The sequence below is a fragment of the Lissotriton helveticus genome, chromosome 3_1 (assembly GCF_964261635.1).
Source record: "Lissotriton helveticus chromosome 3_1, aLisHel1.1, whole genome shotgun sequence".
NCBI classification, from domain to species: domain Eukaryota; kingdom Metazoa; phylum Chordata; class Amphibia; order Caudata; family Salamandridae; genus Lissotriton; species Lissotriton helveticus.
Window position 1 is genome coordinate 1,287,107,787 of NC_136061.1, and position 22,943 is coordinate 1,287,130,729.

Below are 22,943 nucleotides of genomic sequence, written 5' to 3' on the forward strand. Positions count from 1 at the left end.
AGTTGCCATAAATCTATGAGGGGGTTACATTAATGCCCCCAGCTGCTGTTTTATGACTATTTGACCACTCCTGAAGCCTGTGTACATTGGCTCTGGAGTGCGGGTATTTTATTGGTTGCTTCTAAAGCTGCAGTGGCATCAGTGTAAAGGTAAAAATAAGACTTTGGGACATGTCATTCATCATGCTTTATTAACAATGTTGATAATTGACAAAGTAATTTTTTATACTACAATAAATGGTACTGAATTTTGGAAATATTCCTCGTGGATTTTAATGGTGGATTATCCTGTGTTTCTCCTTCAGGAATGTGCTGACATCCTGACAAGCCAGTAGGCCTGCCATATTGGGAATGATGCACCCGTGTATTGTGATGCTGTTTCTACTATAGGTAGGGGGTTGTGCTTCTGGGTTCAGAGCTTGATGTGGGTGCGAATTGGTCATCTAGGTATTTCCACCTACCTGGTTGAATATATTTGTAATTAATACATAATAGTTTTATTGGTAAGAATATAATAAAATACTTTTACTTTTTATAAGAAAAAGAACTGACTCAGTAATGATTTCATGAGTGTTATTGTTGTGTGCCTGTGCGCCTGGAGTACTAGTCCACACCACGTGTCCTGAATAGGTCTTGGACTGCTTTGCTTCGCTACTCTGAGAGAGTCAAGTGCTTCAATGAGGCAATTGGTTTCCAGTAAAGAAAAGGTTGTAGACTTCTTACTTCTGAGGGACTCCCACCCTTCGCAACTAATGACCAAATTTCTTACACACTACATAAGTGCACACTTAGAAAAATAATTAGGAATTTTTTCAATGTAGACCCATGACTGGCTTTGCTGGGCAGGCACTGAGAATGGGGGATAAATAAATAGTCAACCACAGAGCCTGGAAGTCTGCATACTACTCGGAAATGATGGAGGTTTAAGCATCACCTGGTAATGTATAGGTATTAAATATGAAAAGGATCATGGCACAAGGAATTGGTTTACCCCCAAAGATGTCCAATAAATTCATTTGAGAGAATTTCGGAATGTTTCTTGATCAAGTAACAGAGAAGAGGAAGTAGGTCAATGGAGGCATGTGAACTCTCAATTAGAACGCCAGCTTTGTTTAATACAACCAACTGTTCAAACAGATACATAACACCAACTTTAAATGTATGTAGGAATGTTTCATTTATGTACTTGTTGGGGAGTACTGTTCTGTGCCACAAAAAAGAGAGCCATAGAGATATATATTTTACATCAGACACACAGCCCCCCCCCCTTTTCTCATCCCACTTACCATAGAGTATTACACTGGCATTAGCATTTCCAAGCTTGTTGACAGCCACACAGGTATAGTTCCCAAAATCCTGCTCTGTAACGTTGAAGAAGGTAAGCCTGGAATGTGTGTCTCGGTTTTCAACTCTCACTCCCTTCTCTGCTTCTGTCAGCCTAAAGAGGGAGAGGAACAGAGCAAAATGAAGAAATAATTGTGTGTTCTGGGCAATATGTTGGGTTTTCTACTAAAAGTAGCCTGAATAAATTGGGCTGAAGAGATGAGGAGATACCAATCAAACACACACATATACCTGGATGAATGTGATATTTCTGTGTGTGAGCTCACCGTATCACAATAACACAATCAATTGCAGTTAATGTGTTTGACAGGATACCCACCACCATCTTGAAATCTCCATCTCCACTTTGGACCAATCATCCTTCCCTCAGACAAATACCCTCCAGTTGCTATAAGTGGAAGGGCCAAATAAAAACTGGGGCTCTGCTACTGTACCCCCTCGAAAATCCCTCGGGACTAATCACTATTCTCTCAGGGTCCTATGTTCTCCCACATCACCATGGAACAACCCACATGAGATACCTTCTTACCAGACACTGCACATATTACTGTCATAGGGACACATTTTTAATAGTCACTTGCCAGTGGTCACCTGCTAAGGAGATGAGGAGTGCCTAATACAGTCCCACACACATTTACTACCAGAAATGGTTATGGTAGGGCATTTAGCTCCTTCTTTGAGCTCCACCAGGGCCCACATTACATATGAAGCATATTTTCATTGTTTGCGTCAGGCCGCATAAACAATGAAAATGTGCTCTATTACGATGAATGCGCTGCCCCCAGGGCAGCTGCGAACTCGTGCTCCCAGGGAGCAGCGCATTAAGGTGAAAAATGGAGCAGCTGCTTTACAGCCGCTGTGTGTTTTCACAGTATAGACGGCAACCCGCCTGCACTTTTGAAGGGGATTAGGGATCACCTTGGAATCGGGTGCAGTCAGTGACTGCACCCACCTGCAAGGGGATGTCTGGGGGTCCATGGTACCCCTTTTTTTCTCCCACCAGAGAACTCCTATCAGGAGGCGCACTGACAGTGGGCCACCTTTAGGTGGCCCACTGTCAGGACGCCTTCTGAGGGCTTCTTTGCTTCTGAGCCCGCGTCTGTAATACTGCGTGGGCGCAGAGGCAAAGGGATTCAGCCACTTGCATGGGGCATGCCCTCCTGCAAATTAGGCCATACCCCCTTGTTTTATGTGCACCAAGGCTATTGGTATTACAGATAGGGCAGCACAAGCGTCCGAGGCCCCTACTGTAATACCAAAGTGCCCCTTGGCACGCAAAGCGGGTTAAAATGCTAGTTGCACCCCGGGGCACTTTATGTAATACTGCCCCAGCTGGTGAGTGGCAAACCTTGTTAGGGCTCACCCTGTGGCCACAAGCATTGCACTAGACTCAAAAAAAGGATAATGGCTGGGGACAAACTACTGCCACATCACAAAGAAACAAATCATATGATGAATATCATACAAAGTCCCCTAAGAGGAGAGGGCATGACACTGGAGCACACAAGCTTCCCAGATACAATTATCTCATTGTTGAAACAGAATACAACCTGATCTTATGAGAAACCAGCCCCTACCACAAGCTTCCCTAATTTCAATTTGGACAAAAAAATCAGGTAAAGGGTATTGGTTCTTGGGAAGACTTTGAGATATCTGCAGGCTGAAGAAGCAGAACATAAAGATGTGTATGAAAACAGAGAGGAAGAGTCAGACATAGGCTTGAATGCTGGGTCTCATCTTGACAAATGCAGGCCTATTCTAAGAAGGGCAAAACTAAGCCAGTTTGCTCATCATCATTACACTTGTATGGGAACAACATAAATGCCATCTCATAGTGAACAGAGGCGCAAACCACCTCTGAGGAAAGTGATTGATAAAGGCACCTTGGCAAACTCAAAAGTTTGTTCGATTAGATTGTATTTCATCTAGTTTATTCATATTTCATCGACGTATGTATAGTTCCTTGTATGTAAAGAAGGAGCAAAGCAATTTACTTGGAAAAACATTACAGAAAAGATAACATTATAAATTATATGTCAATTAAACAGAAACAATAAATTGGTAAATGAGGTTCACAACCTTCATTGAATAAATTGACAAATTATGTTTTACTCAGATAGGAATTGTGCGGGTGAATAACCAATTTCACATAAGATAGCCTCTAGCTGCACTTGGCAAGCACATCCCGAAGACTTGAAAAATGTCACGTTTGCATATATGAAAATCCATACTCTGAAGGCTCTACAAATTGACGGGTCCCCTCACCTAAAGGCAAGGTATAAAGGTGTAAGGTTGATGAACTTGTCTGAATATAGATGAGCTCAAATGATCGTAAAAGTGAAAAGTTACCAAAGAAAACTATTTTTTCTCAATATATTAAGCTCATTCCATTCTAGGCTCAAGCACAGTCAACATAGAAAAAATGATATTAGTAGGGTGAGGAAAGCGAAAGAAATGTTTGGAAACACTCCGCCCTTCTCACATCTCTCTCCTTCATACCATGTACAAGCACAGCCACATGTTTGCTGCAACATTTTTGTTCGGTACCTTTGAGCCTCACACTCGGGGTCAAAATACTTTCCCCATAGACCACCTTTACAAAACGTGCTCTACAAATCATGAACATCAAACTGAGTAGCTACTTACCTGACTTCCCAGACTTCACTTTGGGATCTTGTCCCAGGAAGGAGTGCTATAAAAATGCTCCAGTACAATGCAATACAGTAGTGTGCATGTATCTCTTCGGGTGGAAAATACTGGATGAAGTGGTTTTCAATCTACCCTGACTCCCTGGACTCAAGATCCTGAAGAACATGGCAACTTGATCAATATGCAAAATTGTCAGTCGCAACATATGCATGAGCATCCACTAATGCTCTTTCTACAGAAAGTCGCTGGATTCAAGTTCAGTCCAGCTACCCGGATTCTCACATTGGCATCTCCCACTTGTAGAGGTCTGTATTTACCTTTTGTCTTCTTTGTACCAGGAGAAGTTGGCATGAGGAACTGCTGATGCCTCACACTGAAGAATCCCCTTCTGCCCCAGAGGGACACCAGTGTTCCGGGCTACTGAGATGTACGGTGGATCTATGGGAAACAAGGACATATGTTTGCAACTTTAATCATCAGTAAAGAATACCACATCCTAATTTGCAGTGACCGATCGGTGCAAAAATTGGATTTTCTCCAACTGGCCAGTACTAAAATACAAGTTGTACACCTTCTGGTGGTTGCACATTAACAGGCACATGCATCAAAGTTTTTTTGCAATCGCAAACAGTGCGAATTGCAAAAATCGGCCATTTGCGATCACAAAATCAGCTTTTAGGATGCATGAAGGGTGAAGGCCCTTGCAATTTGAGAATTCGCAAATATTTGCGAATTCTCAAATTGCGATTGCATTTAAGGAATCGCATCTGCGATTCCTTAAATGCAATGCATGAAAGTTTAAAAAATAGCGATTTCGCAATTAGGGGGAGCAAATTACCATGAGGTTGAACATCATGGTAATTTGCGAAAACTTTGAAAAATGCACTTTTGTGCATTCTTCAAAGTTTCATGTTGTGCACACACATGCCCTTAGGGCATGTGTGTGCACAGATCGATTTCAGGGGTGCAACAGGGTGTCCTTTGGACACCCCTGCACCCTTGAAATCGCATTCTCAATTTGCGATTCGCTAATTGCGAATCGCAAATTGAGAATGTCTTCCCATTCATTCCTATGGGCCTTTAGGCCCATAGGAATGAATGGGGAGGTATTCCTTAATTGCGACTCGCAATTTGAGAGTCGCAATTAAGGAATGTTTAGAAATCACAACATTTTCAGCGATTTCTTCATGCATAGGCTTTTGCGATTTCTTAAAAATTACAATTAAGAAATCGCAAAAGCCAACAAAGATGCATGTGCCTGATAATTTTTGCACCAGATGGTGAGTGCAAATATTATTTTGTACTAGTCAGCCATGGCGAACGCCAGTGGAAAGTTTATGAAATCTGACCCCTGACGTGTGGTCGAGCTGGTCATTAATGAGTATTCTGAAAATACCCCCAAAAAGTCCGCAAGGCCAGAAAACGAGAACTAGGAAGGAACATTTGAAAACATTTTTAAGCACACGTTATTACACTTACGATTCTTTCAAATCATCACTGTTGAAGGATGTTTAGAAGACAAAACCAATTTTGCAGTATAATGAAAACCCATTATACTGATATGAATAATGTAGGAAAACATCTGGGAAAATATCGCTCTAATGAAGAGATGTGAAATAATAGAAAACAGACACACAGAGAAACTGGATATATACGATTATTATAAATTGCAATTTGACAGAAGGTTCTTGTGAATAAAGGTAAGGGGCAAACAAAGAGTGCTACTTACAAATTAAGGACAAACGACGAACGAGTGGCAATGGTATAATAATCAACCCTTCAGCCATGAACAGACATGTTTGTTATGTCATTTTGCATGGACAGAAAGTGTTGTAACATCAGAGACATGTCTGCAAGGCACATGTTCATCTGAAGTGTTCTTGGCGCCTATGACCGATAATAAATGTATACTTTTATCAACCTCAAGAGCATAAAAAAACGATTGAAACAGCTGAACACCAAGGGTTAGTGAAAAGATGCTGCGAGAGAAAAGAAAACAAAGGCAAGTAGCTAATAATTAACTTGGTATAAAGTCTATTGACATCTAATCAAATTGGGGCAGCAAAAATCAGGTGCAAATTGCACATTCACGCATTGAAGTAGCGCGGAGTGTGCAAATGCATGGGTTTGTAATTTGCACCCATTATGATACGAGTTGGGGACCGTCGAATGGGAAATAACAGGCTGATAGGTCATATTATTACATCTTCAGAGGGGCCTAAAAAGCACATGTATACCATTTGCTTCTGTGATTTGTGACAGGATTAAAAAACCACAGACTGCGGTAGCAAATACACACTATTTGTGCTTAAACAGTAATATTGTTTTGGGCACAAAAAAAGCCAGGCAATCAGAGATGGTAAAGAGGCTGTGCTTCAGGCGAGGGACAAACACAAGATGGAAAAGGTAGTATAAAAAAGAAAGAAGCAAGCAAATGAGGGTGGCAATAAAACCAACCAAATGCTAAGCAATTGGCGGGCTGCAAGGCCCTGTAAGTTCTTGGTAAATCCACAATAGGTCTTTTGCAACCAGACAGCTTGTGCTGTCTTTAATGGTCAACCTAAAAATATCCTGGTTACACAAAAACAGGCGCAAGTACCAAAGGTGCAAGTTTACTGATATTCAAAATCAGTACATCAATGGTTGCAGGCTGTGGCACACGGGTTCCACTCATTTAGTCCATCAGGATTTTTTGCCCAGTTTTGAACGTTTATTGTGGGTGAACCTCACTACTGAGTCTCACTCACGATAACTGGACGGAGTATGTTTATCACAAGTGTGTGCTTTTTAAGATAAGGCAGCTAGTTAGGGTAAGGGACACTGGGATTGTTGCCTATGAACACATATGCACACCCATGTGTCCAAGTTAGCAGGCTGCACATGAGAGACTACCGCTGTGTGAAGCATGGTAGCTGCACACTGTGAGAAATTAGGTTATTGGTTGACTGGGGTGTGAACCCTAGTCAAGCAGTAAACAGAATCCTTATCAGGGTACGGCATGAGAAAACCCCAAATTAACATGTGCTCAACCCCCTGGTAGCTTGGCACAGAGCGGCCAGGCTTAACTTAGAGACAATGTGTAAAGTATTTTTGCACTGTTTCTAACAGTCAAACAAGGAAAACATCACACAAAAAGATCCCACACCAGACAGATAGATATTAATTTATAAAATACAATAAGAACGAAATGACAAAAATCTAATAAGTAGAACCAGAGATATTAAATTTTAAAGATTTGAGTAAAAATAGAGCCAAAAATTACAAAGCGCCAACTGATCATGCCGAAACAGGACAAAGTCACAAGTTTAGGCTGACTGCAATGGAGGGCAGGCCGACAACAGGGACCCAGTTAGGCCCGCTGAACAAAGCACCTTAAATCTTGGTTTGCGGAGTGCTGCGAGACTCCTCCTTGAAGATGCGTTGTACTGCTGATGCGTTTAAACCGGGATAAAGCAAGGCTGTGATGCGAGGGTGTGCATTGTCGTTGAGGATCCCGTCAACGGGGATTGCAATGTGAAGTCCAGCATCGAGGATTAGGTGTGCAGTCAGGGTGATGCGTCGGTTTCATAGAGCTGCGTGTTGTGGAGTCTGGCATCATCGCCGACGCTGCTGTCAACAAGGGATGTGAGGGCCTGCGCCAAAGATAAGTCACACGGTGGTGGTTCCGAAGGTGTTGTGTTTTGCAATAGTGATGAGAGTCGTAGCGATGGATCGATTCCATGCAGCACAGAGATGGTCAGTTCTGCTGAGGGTTGTGGCGTGCAGCATAGGAGTTGAGTCAGTTCCGCTGTGTCCACAGAGGTTGACAGAGCACTTTAAGCCGATGTCCAAAGGTCCAGGACTGGGGTGGCACCACTTGGCAGGCTAGACACAGTTGGCAGTGGCCAGGTGGGGATGCAATACTGTTTCAAGCCTGTTATGTCCCTGAGGCTTCAATTAGGAGGCGAGCCAAATAGTCCTTGGAGTCACTCTGGGGTCAAGAGGTCCTTGTCCAGTCCTTTTCACCAGGCAAGTGGGCAGCAAGCAGCAGGTCAGCACATCAGGGCAGCAGTACCTTCAGAGCAGCAGAAGAGCGGAGTGGCAGTTCTTGAAGCAGCGTAGCAGTCCTTCTTCCTGGCAAAGTATCCACAGGTCTAGAAGTGCACTTAAGAGCTGGTGTCTGAGGTCCTGTATTGGGAGAGAAGCCTCTAGAGGTTTCCCTTTGAAGTCCCCAGGCAGTTTCCCTGTCCTGTCACCAGACTAACTACAAGGGATATGCAGCCCCTTTTGTGGAGGGAGGACACAGCCTATTCTGGTTTAAGTGTAGATGTGCTCAGCTCCCCCCTCCATTCATGCCAGTGATACACAAAGCTCAACTGTCAGCTGCTCTCATTCATGTGACCAGAGACAGGCTACAGTCACTAACTGGCTCAGGCAGGAAAATGCCAACTTTCTGAAAGTGGCATTTTCAGAATGGCAATTTAAATTCCAACTTCACCATAAGTTAGGATTTTAAATTGGGATTCCAAAGATGCCAAACATTTGGAAATTGTACATATAAAATGTAATAACGCAACTCCAATGTTATCCTATGTGGGAGAGGGGCCTTGCAGTAGTACAAAGCGAATGTAAGAGTTTTTTTACTACCAGAATATGTAACACTTAAAAGTACATGTCCTACATTTTAAATACTTTGCATCCAGTCCTTTGGGCTGTCCAGGGCCTTCCCTAGGGGTGACTTTTTTGTATTAAAAAGGAAGGTAATTCCATGGATTCAAATTCCATGAGTTCTGTGCAACCCTACTATTAAGTCACTTCTAAATAGGCCTTATTACCCACAAAGTCATGATGCATGGTCATTAAAAGTAGGGCATGTAAAAGTTAATGTTGAACATGTCCTTACAGTGAAATATCCCCAAAAGCTATTTTCACTGTAGCAAGGGTGATTGCTTTCATATGGCTACTCTGGGCTAACTTTTTTCATTTTTATAAATGTTAAATGTGGATTGGTAGCATCTAGAGATATAATTTAAGAACTTATTTTTATAGTTATTCAAAATCCAATTTAATGTCAAAGTTAAATTTTGTCTTTCTGTGGAGCAAAAGGCACTTCTAAAAAGTTAACATTTTTCTGCCTAAAGCTTGCAAACAATGAACTGTCACATGGCAGCTGGATGACTCGCCTGTGGTGAGATGTGAATTGGTCCCAGATAGAGGACAAAGGGCTTGGGTGTAGACAGCTGCTGGCCTTCCCTTGACAAGATGGCCTCAGGCTGTGCCTAATGGTTAGTAGTACTTTAAAGGGACATTCCCGATCACAAAGAAATGAACCCGACACCTGGTCTGCCCTCTTCCTTTGTTTCTCTAGCGAATCTGGATCCAAAAGTAGTGGGAGGGCGAGTTACCCCAGAGCTAGTATGGAGTGACCACAAGGGAGGGTTTGTCCGCTATCATAGTCATGAGAAGCAAAAAATGAGAGAGAGAGAGAGAGAGGCGAATGGAGCATTGAGAAGTATTTTACATGGAGCTCTTGATGAAGTCTATAGAAGACAGAGAAGAGGAGGATAAAAAAAACAGAAGCACGGTACTGGGAGGTCATCAAACATGGAGAAGGATATGAGAAGGAGAAAATGGACGTCATAAAATACAGGTGAAAGTGAAGGGGGGAGAAACAAGATACAGAAAACAGGGACAGTAAAGGGAGAAGGCTGAAATATCATTGGGCTAGATGATTGGTCTGAAGGGGAGAGAGCAAAGATTGAAAGAAAAAAGTAAAGGGCTAAGGAGATTAAGGAGAAGGGAAGGACAAGTAAAAAAGAGAGGAAGGAGCTAAAGATGGCTGAAAAAAAGAGACAGAGTGTGGATGTAGATAGGGAGGAGGGAAAGTGACAACCTGGAAAGAGATGCGAGGAAAGAGGGGCAGAGGAAGGAAAGAAAAACAAATCACATAGAATGAGGAATTTGAAGGCATTCAAGAAAAGACTCACCTATCATTAGTGAAGCAGCAGTAGTGGCAATGGTGTCCGTGGTTGTGAGTGGCCCACTGCATCCAAAATATGTCTTCTAATTAAAACCAAGGGGTAAAATGGCCAATCCTCTTTGCTTGCATAAGGGTCAATGACACCCTAGCTAGGCTACTGCAGGAAGAGGGTCCTGAGTTTCAGGATCATCTTCGAGGACACTCAGATATGCATTATTGATTTGGCAAATGAGGAGCAAAATGCGGGATATGGGGAACTACAACTATATTAACATTTCTGCTTCTTTGCAGAATCCACAAGCAATCTGACTGGAAAATCCATAAACTTGTCCCATGGCTTTCTAGTGGGTTTTGTGCATTTCATACATAGAAGCCAATCTCAATGGTGAAAAGAACCTTTTAGCGATTCTATCTTTTTACTAATAAAACTAGCAGCCCGTCCCGACGTTGTCCGGGGGCAATGAGTCTCATAGCGCAGTCCTCCGGAGCGCATCCGCCACCTTCAGGGCCCCCAAGCAGCCTCAGATGGTCCGCGTGCAGAGACCTCCGGCAGCATGCCGCGGGCCGAATCCCAGGCCCCCAACCACCTCTGCAGCCCGGGTGACACTCACCTACCTCAGCCAACCGCGGGTGCTGCTTCTCCTCAGCCTTGCGCTCCTGGCCGCTCCTCCCCGCGCTCCTGGCCGCTCCTACCCCTGGCATGAATCCCAGGCCCCCAACCACCTCTGCAGCCCGGGTGACACTCACCTGCCTCAGCCCACAGTGGGCGCCGCCGCTCCTCAGCCTCGCGCTCCTGGCCACTCCTCCCAGCGCTCCTGGCCGCTCCTACCCCAGGGCATGTCGGACCTCGCAGGGTGTCGGTTCCGCGCTCCTGGTCGCTCCTCCTCGCGCTCCTGGCCTCCTCTCGCTCCTGGTTTACTTTACTAAAATGTCTGACCCGTGATGTCAGCACGCACGTCGTTAGCGCACACGCCCACCTCAGACATGGCGCTACTTCCAAGGGACTACTTTGACAAAGAACGTACTTTGCCCTTCTAACATATATATGTTTTTGGTATATAGCCTATGTCCATCTGCTTACCCTGACAATTCCAATGATGTATTGGGTGTTTGGATTGGCGCTGTGGTTCCCGAGTTTACCCGCCTCAAAGGTTCCGAGTTCTCTCTTTATAATAGTAGTATAGATTCAAGGAAACTTTCGTTTGCACACCCATCAGCATGAATGGTGAAAGGATGGAGTTCAAGAGATTCTCCTCATTTATCGAAAATGGTCTATCCCTAAAGTACTGAAATAGCAAAGACTTAATGGTTATGTTTAAAAAATGAAGATGTGAGATAGTTTTAACAGCTGTGCTACAATAATAGGGTTCACATCTTGCTTTCATGGCTGTATCTTCTCGTGTATTCTCCCCCTTAAGGCATGCTTTGTAACATCAATGTAGACATTAGTTATTCTTAGTGTTAAATGTTCAACTGGTTGAATCAGGATCTTCAGAGCAGGAGCCAAGGCATTTAAAGAAGTAAATGTATGCCAATTGTGTCCTAACCGGCTTGTGATATGTCACAACTCAGGGCATTATTCAGAGCTTGGAAGATGGGATCTTTGTCACTATATTACCCATGGAGTATAGCCTATGGCACATGTAATATGTTAGATGCTGATATCTGTCACGTTTTGAAGGCGAATCACTTCCACCAAATTTTAAATAATGTTTAATGTCCTCATTTTTATCTAGCTTTTAGTAATTTCACAAAGTTTCTCGGTGTCAGACGTATAAGATAAATCATGAAACTGAACGTGACCAAGACTAAGCTACCTTTAGTGACTATCAAGAATAAAAAAATGTTAATTTACCTATCTATCCATTTAGGACAATGCGTAGGCCACATTTTATTTCCCCTTGTGCAAGTTAGGAAATTGAACTCCTGGCCACGCTTTAAACTGTGAAAGGCAGCAATATTGAGAGTTCAGTGGGCCGATCAAGCCTCTTGGTCCTGGTGCCACTGCACCTGCTGCACCCAACTTTAGGGTCTTTAGGGTCTACGCTAGCCATCAAAGTTAAATATCTTAGAACAAAAATGAACTTTAGTCTCACAATACACGCAATTGCCATTAAGCTCCAAGTTCTAGGAAAAAGTGTTCTGCTAGTACCTGCCCATTTTAAAATGAGACACGAAAAATCAAAACTTGAACGTCCCATTGTTTTCTTTTAATATTTAAAGTAATTTGGTGGAGGACAGACTGGCCACCCATAGGTCAATACATAATTTTTTTAATCACCTCCATTAGAACTATAAACATAGAAGCAAGATTACCTCATCTATATTTGCAGCTTATAAGTTACACAGAGCAGTCTTTCTTCCTGGTCAACATTCATGAAATAATACATCATATGTTATCTATCCTACTACAGACATATAAGCAGCAGATTTTCAGTTTTGATCTGAGAATGATCCAGGGAGTGCACAGACTGAGATCTCCTTTGGAGTTGCACTTTGGGCATGAGTACTGTCTATTCATAAACCCTCTCCCTGCTAAACAACTTTTAAAATGGGTTAAAAAAACAGACATCTATTGTGACTTCTCCCATCTTCCCAGACATGATTTTTACAAGATAAATGTCAACTGGACATCCTAGGCTATAGCTGTGATATATATAAACGCGTCTGCCATACGTTTCAGAGATCCTTGAATTACCTGTGCTGCTTACAACATTAAAGCTGCCCTTCTGATCCCCCGAAGCTGTGTCACGCTTTTTCCTTGGAGAAAGACTGTTTTGGATATTATTGCCAGCTAGCAGAGGCTGGCTTGTGACCAGCCTTTCCATTAGGAGCAACGTGTTTCGCCTGCACCCTTTCTCCAGTGCTGCGGCGACGAGGGAGAGCCGGCCAATGCTGTTTGGAGGTACCACATGGTGCATTAGCGGTCGAGTCACTGAATTTGGCGCTATCGGGACTCCAACGTCCAGAACGCAGTGTTGGAGAAGGACTAGCGCGAGGTGCCTTACAGGATTGAGGCAGAGGAGGGGTCAGTGACCACGTGACGATGTGATCACTATTTAAACAACATAGACATTAACCCCTGGGAACAACGAGGACGCTGAAATGGGCACTGAGGAAAGCTGATTTAAGCTGAAACACGTCTGTCATACGTTTCAAAGATCCTTGAATTACCTGCACTGCTTACAACATTAAAGCTGCCCTTCTGATCCCCGAAGCTGTGTCACGCTTTTTCCTTGGAGAAAGACTGTTTTGGAGATATATATATATATATATATATATATTACCTACTGGCAATAGCCAGTAGGTATATATAGTTAGGATTGTTTTCCATAGGGAAATCGCAACATTCTATTGGGAATAACTTTGGTGCCGATTGAGGAATCTTCCTGAAATTTTCCTTAACTTTGCCTCGCGGCGCTCCGCTCCTTCCCTGAAAGTTTGGGGGGGATTCGTCTAGCGGGGGCCGAGATAAAAGGGGGGTCCCAAAACGTGTTTTCCCCATGTTAATTTCCATAGGGCGGTTGGACTCACTTTTAGCCCGAACGGCTGAATGGTTTTCCACCAAACTTGGCAAAATTGTAGGGACTGGTAGCCCGATGTGCCTTTGCTATGTCTCAAGATATGTGCTCCAGTGGTTTTTACGAAAATTAACTTTGAAAAAATATATATTGGGCTACATTGGGCTATATATATGTTAGAGCCCAAATGTAGCCCAATGTAGCCCAAAGATGGCCACCAGAGACAAAAAAAACAAATGTAGCCCAAATATCAGCCAGATGTAGCCCAACTATAGCCCAATGACAGAATGTCCCAGAGTGTTCTAAAGAACAACTAGAGCGCTAACAGTCTTACTTATGACAAAAGTATGGCACACCTGAAGTCATCTTGATTGGAATAAAGTGTTAACACTTAAAACATTTAATTTGCAAAGGAACAAAATGAGGGGGTTCATTTTGCCATAGAAATTATGATTAGTGCTGAAGAAAGAAAAATTAGGGCACATTTTGAGTGACTTCTCAAATCCTCTTATATTTCATAAAAAAATTCTGATATGCAGTCTCCCAAGATGGCCACCAGAGACAAAAGAGCCCAAATGTAGCCCAAATATCAGCCAGATGTAGCCCAACTACAGCCCAATGACAGAATGTCCCAGAGTGTTCTAAAGAACAACTAGAACGCTAACAGTCTTACTTCTGACAAAAGTATGGCACACCTGAAGTCATCTTGATTGGAATAAAGTGGTAACTTAATACATTTAATTTGAAAAGGAACAAAATGAGGGGTTTCATTTTGCCATAGAAATTTTATATATATATATATATTCACTGAAAAAACCATAGGTTACACACCAGTTATAGTTAGGAATTAGCATTTAAAAAACCTTTGAAATTCACTGAAAAAACCATAGGTTTCACACCAGTTATAGTTAGCTGGAAATTTTACTCGCATAAAACCATTGAAATTCCCACGTTATAGTTAGTTGGACTCACTATAACTTGCACGTCTGCAATGCACTGCTGATGACGTCACATATTACATCACTCATGCATATATTTAAATATTTAAACATTACTCGCTAATATATGTATTCACTAAGATACACTTAATAAGCCAGTTAACCAATCAATTTTTTTTTAAAAACACTGAAAAAACCATAGGTTTCAGGCCTTATATAGTTAGGAATTAGCATTTAAAAAACCTTTGAAATTCACTGAAAAACCATAGGTTTCAGGCCTTATATAGTTAGGAATTAGCATTTAAAAAACCTTTGAAATTCACTGAAAAAACCATAGGTTTCAGGCCTTATATAGTTAGGAATCAGCATTTAAAAAACCTTTGAAATTCACTGAAAAAACCATAGGTTTCAGGAGTTATATAGTTAGGAATTAGTTTTTAAAAAACCTTTGAAATTCACTCAAAAAACTATAAGTTTTAGTGGTGTTATAGTTAGCTGGACATTTTACTCATACACAACCAATGAAATTGCTCCTATATAGTTAGTTGTACTAACTATATTTCGTGCACCCGCAATCCACTGCTGATGATGTCCTATATTAGATCATTCATGACATGGTCAGTGACATGTAACAAATGAGGTTGTACAAAGTTCCCCTAGATAAAAGCCTGTAAAGGAGTCTCTCTCTCAGTGAGGGTAGTGAAGGAGAAGGAAGTCTGGGAAGCCAACAGGTCCCTTGTCGGAACTAAGAAACCTCATACAACTACAGGACTGGATGACATGTCTCATTCAGCCCTTTATGATGTTGTTTGCATCATCGGCTTCCTGCTCCTGCGTCAAGCCGGCGCTGCAATGCTTGACGGGTAACAACGTGTGTTACTCTCTGTCGGAGTTCTTTTGTTCCTTGCCGTGATTTTCTGGTGTGTGAGGTACAAAAACAGGTGGAGTAGTGAGCAGAATGTGGGTTTAAAAAAAGTTGGGTAGTCCACTAAGAAAACTTTATTGGTGTGGCTAGCCACTTTGTTAAAAAGTGCAAAGAGGGGTATGGAGGCCCAGGGTAACCATTAGTATGGCCTCATTTCAACCCTCCAACATGGTCAACATGTTTCATGCCCACACGGGGCAATTCTTCAGGACCAAAAAAGTGCTCATATACTTAATAAGTGCCCGTAGGAGAGCTCAGGAGTATGGTTTATACAACCTGGTTGGTCAATGACCGGAGTTTAGCCAAAAGTACTGTCACACCGTCAGACCAATGTCAAATCTGTCTCGATCTGCGCGGCTGATTCAGGTGGGGCGTGCGCTAGAGGAAGTAACCTTAGCCACGGAGAAACGGCGCCATTAGCAACCTACCCCCACTCGCACAGGCGTGTAGTGGAACGCGAACCAGCGACATTACTGATGACATCTCAAATGACATCACTGATGACATCACTGATGACATCATCCACGTGAAAATCACATACACCTTTTCATACACTAATACAATTTTTCATCACTGTTTGTAAAATACAGAGTATCATATTTAAATCCATTGTCACAGCAATACAAGTATCTAAAAATCCACTCAGTGATTCATAGATGTATATACACATCTAATCACTTACCTATGGATTAACTCATACATGCTGTCAATGAACAATAGAACACTATCAAAAATACTTATACATCTATATCGACATTAAACAACAGCACGCATCCTATTCACATATGAAGTCATCCTACTCACTTATGCAAACAATGGATCATACTTACATATTTACTTAGCAAAACACTTATACAAACACCACTTCTTCTATTCATTTAGATAGTAAGTCATACTTAGTGAATTATAAAATCATTATTACAAGTATACAATTATCCATAAGTCACTCACACAATCATTGTGTCTTATTTATACTTATTTATATACAACAACTGACACATACACTGCCTTTTATTTTTCTAGTTTGTTGGACCTGTACCTTTGAGAAATATATTTGCTCATCACCACACCCATAAAGAGATTCCCTCACCCAAACTGTTAGAACATGTAGTTTTAACTTCATATATCTACTGAATCAACTATTCACACATCTTTGGACAGTCACATCCCCCCCACCGAACCACACACACTTTCACACTTCCATACAAATACTCAGTTAACTAATCAATAACTAATATAGACTTTCACATAGCTAGTAACCAACTGTAGAATCAGTTTACACAACAACTGACAAAGTGATACAGATATTCACACAGTTTAGTCACTATCCACTATATTTAGTGAGACATTATAAATTGGTCAAGTAAACAGTCAATTACACTGCTACTAAATCCTCCATCCAAATATTTATTTATATATATCCACTCATTCTTCAATGTAAATTGCTATATATATAATGCATATTTAAATAACGAAGCAAACCACATTCACTGGATGATGTCATCAGTGATGTCATCAGTGATGTCATTTGAGATGTCATCAGTGATGTCACTGACCATGTCATGAATGATCTAATATGTGACATCATCAGCAGTGGATTGCGGGTGCGCGAAATATAGTTAGTACAACTAACTATATAGGAGCAATTTCATTGGTTTTGTATGAGTAAAATGTCCAGCTAACTATAACACCACTAAAACTTATAGTTTTTTGAGTGAATTTCAAAGGTTTTTTAAAAACTAATTCCTAACTATATAACTCCTGAAACCTATGGTTTTTTCAGTGAATATATATATATATATATATATATACATTGCCACGAACAGGAAAGCCCCATGAAGTGAAGTCGCCAGAAGTTAATCACACCTCCATTTATTTCACAACTTGCCAGCAAGCAGTAAAAGCAGGTACAGTCCTCAATAAAAGTCTTTAAAGCCATACGCGTTTCAGGATTAACAAATCCCTTCCTCAGTGGCATTCTACAGCGGAGGGTTGAAAGCACTGTTACTTGACACACCTTCCTCTTATCACAATTACCTGCCCCAGTGGGCGTGGCCTTCCTCAAGGCCTTCTGGTTATTGTAGTGTGTTACCATCTTCCCCTCGTAGGGCGGCTTGCAATCCCTTCGAAATTGTGCTAGAAATAATGTTCCATGTGGATAGAAGCATTGTCCTTACTCATGCTTGCCCCGCTTTGTAGAAGTGAAATTCGTGTTCACAGAACGCACCAACCTGCATTGGCGCCGTACTGTCTTCTTCCCGTTGTAACAAGCACCAGTTTGATGCCTGCACGGACCCGCCCTTCGAGGCGGTGGACTTCACTCCTCGGCTGGGCCACAGCCGATAATCATTGCCACGAACAGGAAAGCCCCATGAAGTGAAGTCGCCAGAAGTTAATCACACTTCCATTTATTTCACAACTTGCCAGCAAGCAGTAAAAGCAGGTACAGTCCTCAATAAAAGTCTTTAAAGCCATACGCGTTTCAGGATTAACAAATCCCTTCCTCAGTGGCATTCTACAGCTGAGGGTTGAAAGCACTGTTACTTGACACGCCTTCCTCTTATCACAATTACCTGCCCCAGTGGGCGTGGCCTTCCTCAAGGCCTTCTGGTTATTGTAGTGTATTACCATCTTCCCTTCGTGGGGCGGCTTGCAATCCCTTCAAAATTGTGCTAGAAATAATGTTCCATGTGGATAGAAGCATTGTCCTTACTCATGCTTTCCCCGCTTTGTAGAAGTGAAATTCGTGTTCACAGAACGCACCAACCTGCATTGGCACCGTACTGTCTTCTTCACGTTGTAACAAGCACCAGTTTGATGCCTGCACGGACCCGCCCTTCGAGGCGGTGGACTTCACTCCACGGCTGGGCCACAGCCGATAATCATTGCCACGAACAGGAAAGCCCCATGAAGTGAAGTCGCCAGAAGTTAATCACACTTCCATTTATTTCACAACTTGCCAGCAAGCAGTAAAAGCAGGTACAGTCCTCCATAAAAGTCTTTAAAGCCATACGCGTTTCAGGATTAACAAATCCCTTCCTCAGTGGCATTCTACAGCGGAGGGTTGAAAGCACTGTTACTTGACACACCTTCCTCTTATCACAATTACCTGCCCCAGTGGGCGTGGCCTTCCTCAAGGCCTTCTGGTTATTGTAGTGTGTTACCATCTTCCCCTCGTGGGATGGCTTGCAATCCCTTCGAAATTGTGCTAGAAATAATGTTCCATGTGGATAGAAGCATTGTCCTTACTCATGCTTGCCCGGCTTGATTTTGGCCTTAGGAGCAGCTGGGTTCAGGGACAATGTGCCCTGGTAAGATGGGTGGCTTGCTTGGCTAGAGCCGAATTGGGGTCGTTGAGAGCCCTCCTTAAAAAGGAATTGTTGGGCAACTTTAAAGAGTTCTCTCGATTAGTAAGGAGTTTCAGAAGAGCTGTGTCACTCTTAAAGCTAGATGAAAGTGTTTTATTCCTTCATTCATCGTCTCAGCTAAAACTCCTGCTAAAGCAGGCATCGTGGGAACTAAGTTATCAAATAGATAAGAACACAATACAAGAAAAAGGGGGTTGCGATCTTCTCCTTAATTCTTATGCTATGAAGTTGGCCCAACCTTATGCCACATGGAACATGCCACATGGTGTTCGTAGATTATGGTTTCTTTTACGATATGACCTAGTGCCCTTAAATTCACTTCTATCTAAATGGAATGGAACCTCGCCCATGTGTAATTTTTGTAACTTGAGTATCCAGGATCGTATGCATGTCTTATTGATTTGTCCTGCTCTTCGTTCATTGCGGTTTAAATGGTTAAAATCGATATGTCTCCAATTGGGTATTACTGATGTGAATTCTTTTTTACGATTTTTATACTGTCCTCCTAATGAAATGTTTTGCTTTTATATTTTTAACTTTTTTTAAAGGTTTTTTAGCTATTTATTAAGGAATCTGGAGAGGTCTGACATTGTTTTCTCTTGTCAATTTTCCTATGGATGAAATTTGTTTTGCATGTATGATTGTATTTACGCTTTTCTTTTGTTTGTATTCCTTTTGTGAATTTTATGTGGCCCTTACCAAGAGCCAAAACATAATAAATAAAAATTGAAATTGAAAAAAATTGCCCCGCTTTGTAAAAGTGAAATTCGTGTTCACAGAACGCACCAACCTGCATTGGCGCCATACTGTCTTCTTCCCGTTGTAACAAGCACCAGTTTGATGCCTGCACGGACCCGCCCTTCGAGGCGGTGGACTTCACTCCTCGGCTGGGCCACAGACGATAATCATTGCCTCGAACAGGAAACCCCATGAAGTCAAGTCGCCAGAAGTTAATCACACTTCCATTTATTTCACAACTTGCCAGCTAGCAGTAAAAGCAGGTACAGTCCTCAATAAAAGTCTTTAAAGCCATACGCGTTTCAGGATTAACAAATCCCTTCCTCAGTGGCATTCTACAGCGGAGGGTTGAAAGCACTGTTACTTGACACACCTTCCTCTTATCACAATTACCTGCCCCAGTGGGCGTGGCATTCCTCAAGGCCTTCTGGTTATTGTAGTGTGTTACCATCTTCCCCTAGTGGGGCGGCTTGCAATCCCTTCGAAATTGTGCTAGAAATAATGTTCCATGTGGATAGAAGCATTGTCCTTACTCATGCTTGCCCCGCTTTGTAGAAATGAAATTCGTGTTCACAGAACGCACCAACCTGCATTGGCGCCGTACTGTCTTCTTCCCGTTGTAACAAGCACCAGTTTGATGCCTGCACGGACCCGTCCTTCGAGGCGGTGGACTTCACTCCTCGGCTGAGCCACAGCCGATAATCATTGCCACGAACAGGAAAGCCCCATGAAGTGAAGTCGCCAGAAGTTAATCACACTTCCATTTATTTCACAACTTGCCAGCAAGCAGTAAAAGCAGGTACAGTCCTCAATAAAAGTCTTTAAAGCCATATGCGTTTCAGGATTAACAAATCCCTTCCTCAGTGGCATTCTACAGCGGAGGGTTGAAAGCACTGTTACTTGACACACCTTCCTCTTATCACAATTACCTGCCCCAGTGGGCGTGGTCTTCCTCCAGGCCTTCTTCGCAAAATTTTACAAACTTATGGCCAGCTCAGTTCCACTCCTTCCCTGAAAGTTTAGGGGTGATTGGTCAAGCAGGGGCTGGAGAAAAAAGGTGGGTCCTAAAACATGTTTTCCCCATGCAATTTCCCATAGGACCTTTAGACACGGCTACAGCCAGAACGGCTGAACGGAATTACACCAAAATTGGCAAAGAGGTAGTCCTCAGTTCAGACGTATGCCTTTTGCTTATTTGGTGTAAATCTGTTCATAATTCCTAAGAAAATGACAGTTAAAGTCATTTATATATCTATGGGCGCGGTGGATCCGCGTACCCCACGCACAGCCTACAAGCACCCTGCCGTGCACGAGCTGAATGCTAATTGGCTGACAACTGTCAAAATCATGAAGTGTTAGAAGCCATCTTGTGCCTCGGTAGAACCAAGGCACAATAAACCCAAAAGAAACACTGCAAAACGCGAAAAGGGGGCAGGGTAGACACACCCTGACCCCCTAGGCCTGTCCCCAGGGCCCAAAAAATGTTTTTTAATAAAAAGAAATTGCGGAATGTGCGTAGGATCCGCGCATCCACGCGATATTAAAAAAAAAAGAAACGCTGTCTCCCGCGGAAAAATAGTAATTTACTTATTAAAAAATAAGTGTGGGAGTCCCAATCCCCCCACACTGCCCTGGGGATCGCCACCCCCGGGGCTCTTAGTTAATATATGCGGGGTCTCACGGGGCTCCCCCGCAGCCCCGGGGAGGGACCGCCATCCCCCGGGGCTTGTTCTAAATGGGTGGGGGGGATCTGAGGCCCACCCAGCCCCGGGGACCGCCACCCCCTTGGGCTTTAAAATACTATCAGGGGGGGCTCCGAGGCCCCCCACCCCCGCAGCTCTAATGTAATATATGCGGGGGGCTCACAGGGCCCCCATGCAGCCCTGGGGACCGCCACCCCACAGGGCTTCTAACAAATGGGTGGGGGGGCTCTGAGGCCCCCCAGCCCCAGGGACCGCCAACCCCCGGGGCGCTAATGTAATATATGTGGGGGGCTCACGGGCCCTTCCCCCGCAGCCCCGGGGACCGCCACCCCGGGGCTTCTAACAAATGGGTGGGGGGCTCTGAGGCCTCCCCAGGACCGCCACCCCCTGGGGCTCTAATGTAATATATGCGGGGGGCTTACAGGGCCCCCCGCAGCCCCGGGGACCACCACCCCCCAGGGCTTCAAAGAAATGGGTGGGGGGCCCTCAGGCCCCCCCAGGGACCGCCACCCCCGGGGTTTAGGAAAAATTGGGTGGGGGGCTCTGAGGCCGCCCAGCCTCGGGGACCGCCACCCCCTGGGGCTTCTCAAAAATGTGGGAGGGGGCCGCGTGGCCCCCCTCCTGGAGCCCTCGATGGCCCTTGGGACCACCACCCCCAGGGACGGCTCTTGCAGTGTCCCGGGTGCCCACCCCCTCGCGGCTCCCACCCTGCCTTTGCAAACTGCTTTGCTTCATTGAAGCGAGAGCAGGGAAACCTGATCTCGCTTCAATGAAGCAAAGCAGATTGCTTTTCAATATGGGGAGCAGCATGTTAGCTGCTCCCCATCTGGAAAAGCAATGCCGGCTCCCGCAGGAGGAGGGGAGCCGGCGGGACCCTGGGGGTTTGGGGACCCCCCACGGTCCCCAACAGTGAGGGCCAGCCTCAGGGGATGGGGTCACCGGGGCTACCAGTGGCCCGGGAGGGGGGCCACGCGGCCCCCCTCCCCAATAACATTGTTTTTATTAAAAGGCCGCCCCCAGGGGATGGGGTCCTCGGGGCCTTGAAGTGGCCTGAGGAGGGGGGCGATGCAGCCCCCTCCATAAAAAAAATAAAGGTAATTGGCCATGCCCCGGGGGATGGGATCCCAGGGGCATGGACGGAATTGGCCACCGGAGGGGGACCCGTTCCCAAAAAAAAATATATATATATTATATTTCGGGGTCAGGCCCTGGGGATGGGGTCCACAGGGCCCCAAAAAAGTAAAAGGAAGAGGAGCTACACAGCCCCCCTTTCACCTGGGGGCGTGTTTGCAGAGGGGGAAAACACTCCCCTTGAATAATGGTATGATGAGGTGTATCTGATTGTCACATGGATGATGTCATCAGTGATGTCATCAGTGATGTCACTGACCATGTCATGAATGCTGTAATATGTGAGATCATCAGCAGTGGATTGCGGGCGCGAAAGATATAATGAGTACAACTAACTATATTGGAGGAATTTCAGTGGTTTTGTACGAGTAAAATGTCCAGCTAACTATAACACCCCTAAATCCTATGTTTTTTTCAGTGAATTTCTAAGGTTTTTTAAATGCTAATTCCTAACTATATCAGGCCTGAACCCTATGTTTTTTTCAGTGAATATATATATCATAAAGCATGTCAGCATATCCCCGACTACTATTATATATGATTTCTACATTAAGTACATTTTGACATCACTCAACCTCCTATATGCCCTCGAATCGTGTTTATGTCGAAATTTCTTTCACTGAGAAAAATAGATTAATTTGATTTTATTACTATGTATTCCTACTCGA

At 43.6% G+C, this 22,943-nt stretch overlaps 1 protein-coding gene across 2 annotated transcripts in view; it reads right to left on the reverse strand.

The window, feature by feature from the left end:
• Window positions 1–22,943, reverse strand: part of NTM (neurotrimin) — a 1,138,588-nt gene that overhangs the window by 36,402 nt on the left and 1,079,243 nt on the right. For both annotated transcript variants that reach the window (XM_078681941.1, XM_078681940.1), the window contains exons 5-6: window positions 4,310–4,430; window positions 1,286–1,437 (exon numbers count right to left, since the gene is read on the reverse strand). In XM_078681941.1, the coding sequence (XP_078538067.1) occupies window positions 1,286–1,437; window positions 4,310–4,430 (273 nt within the window). The remainder of the gene's footprint in view (window positions 1–1,285; window positions 1,438–4,309; window positions 4,431–22,943) is intronic.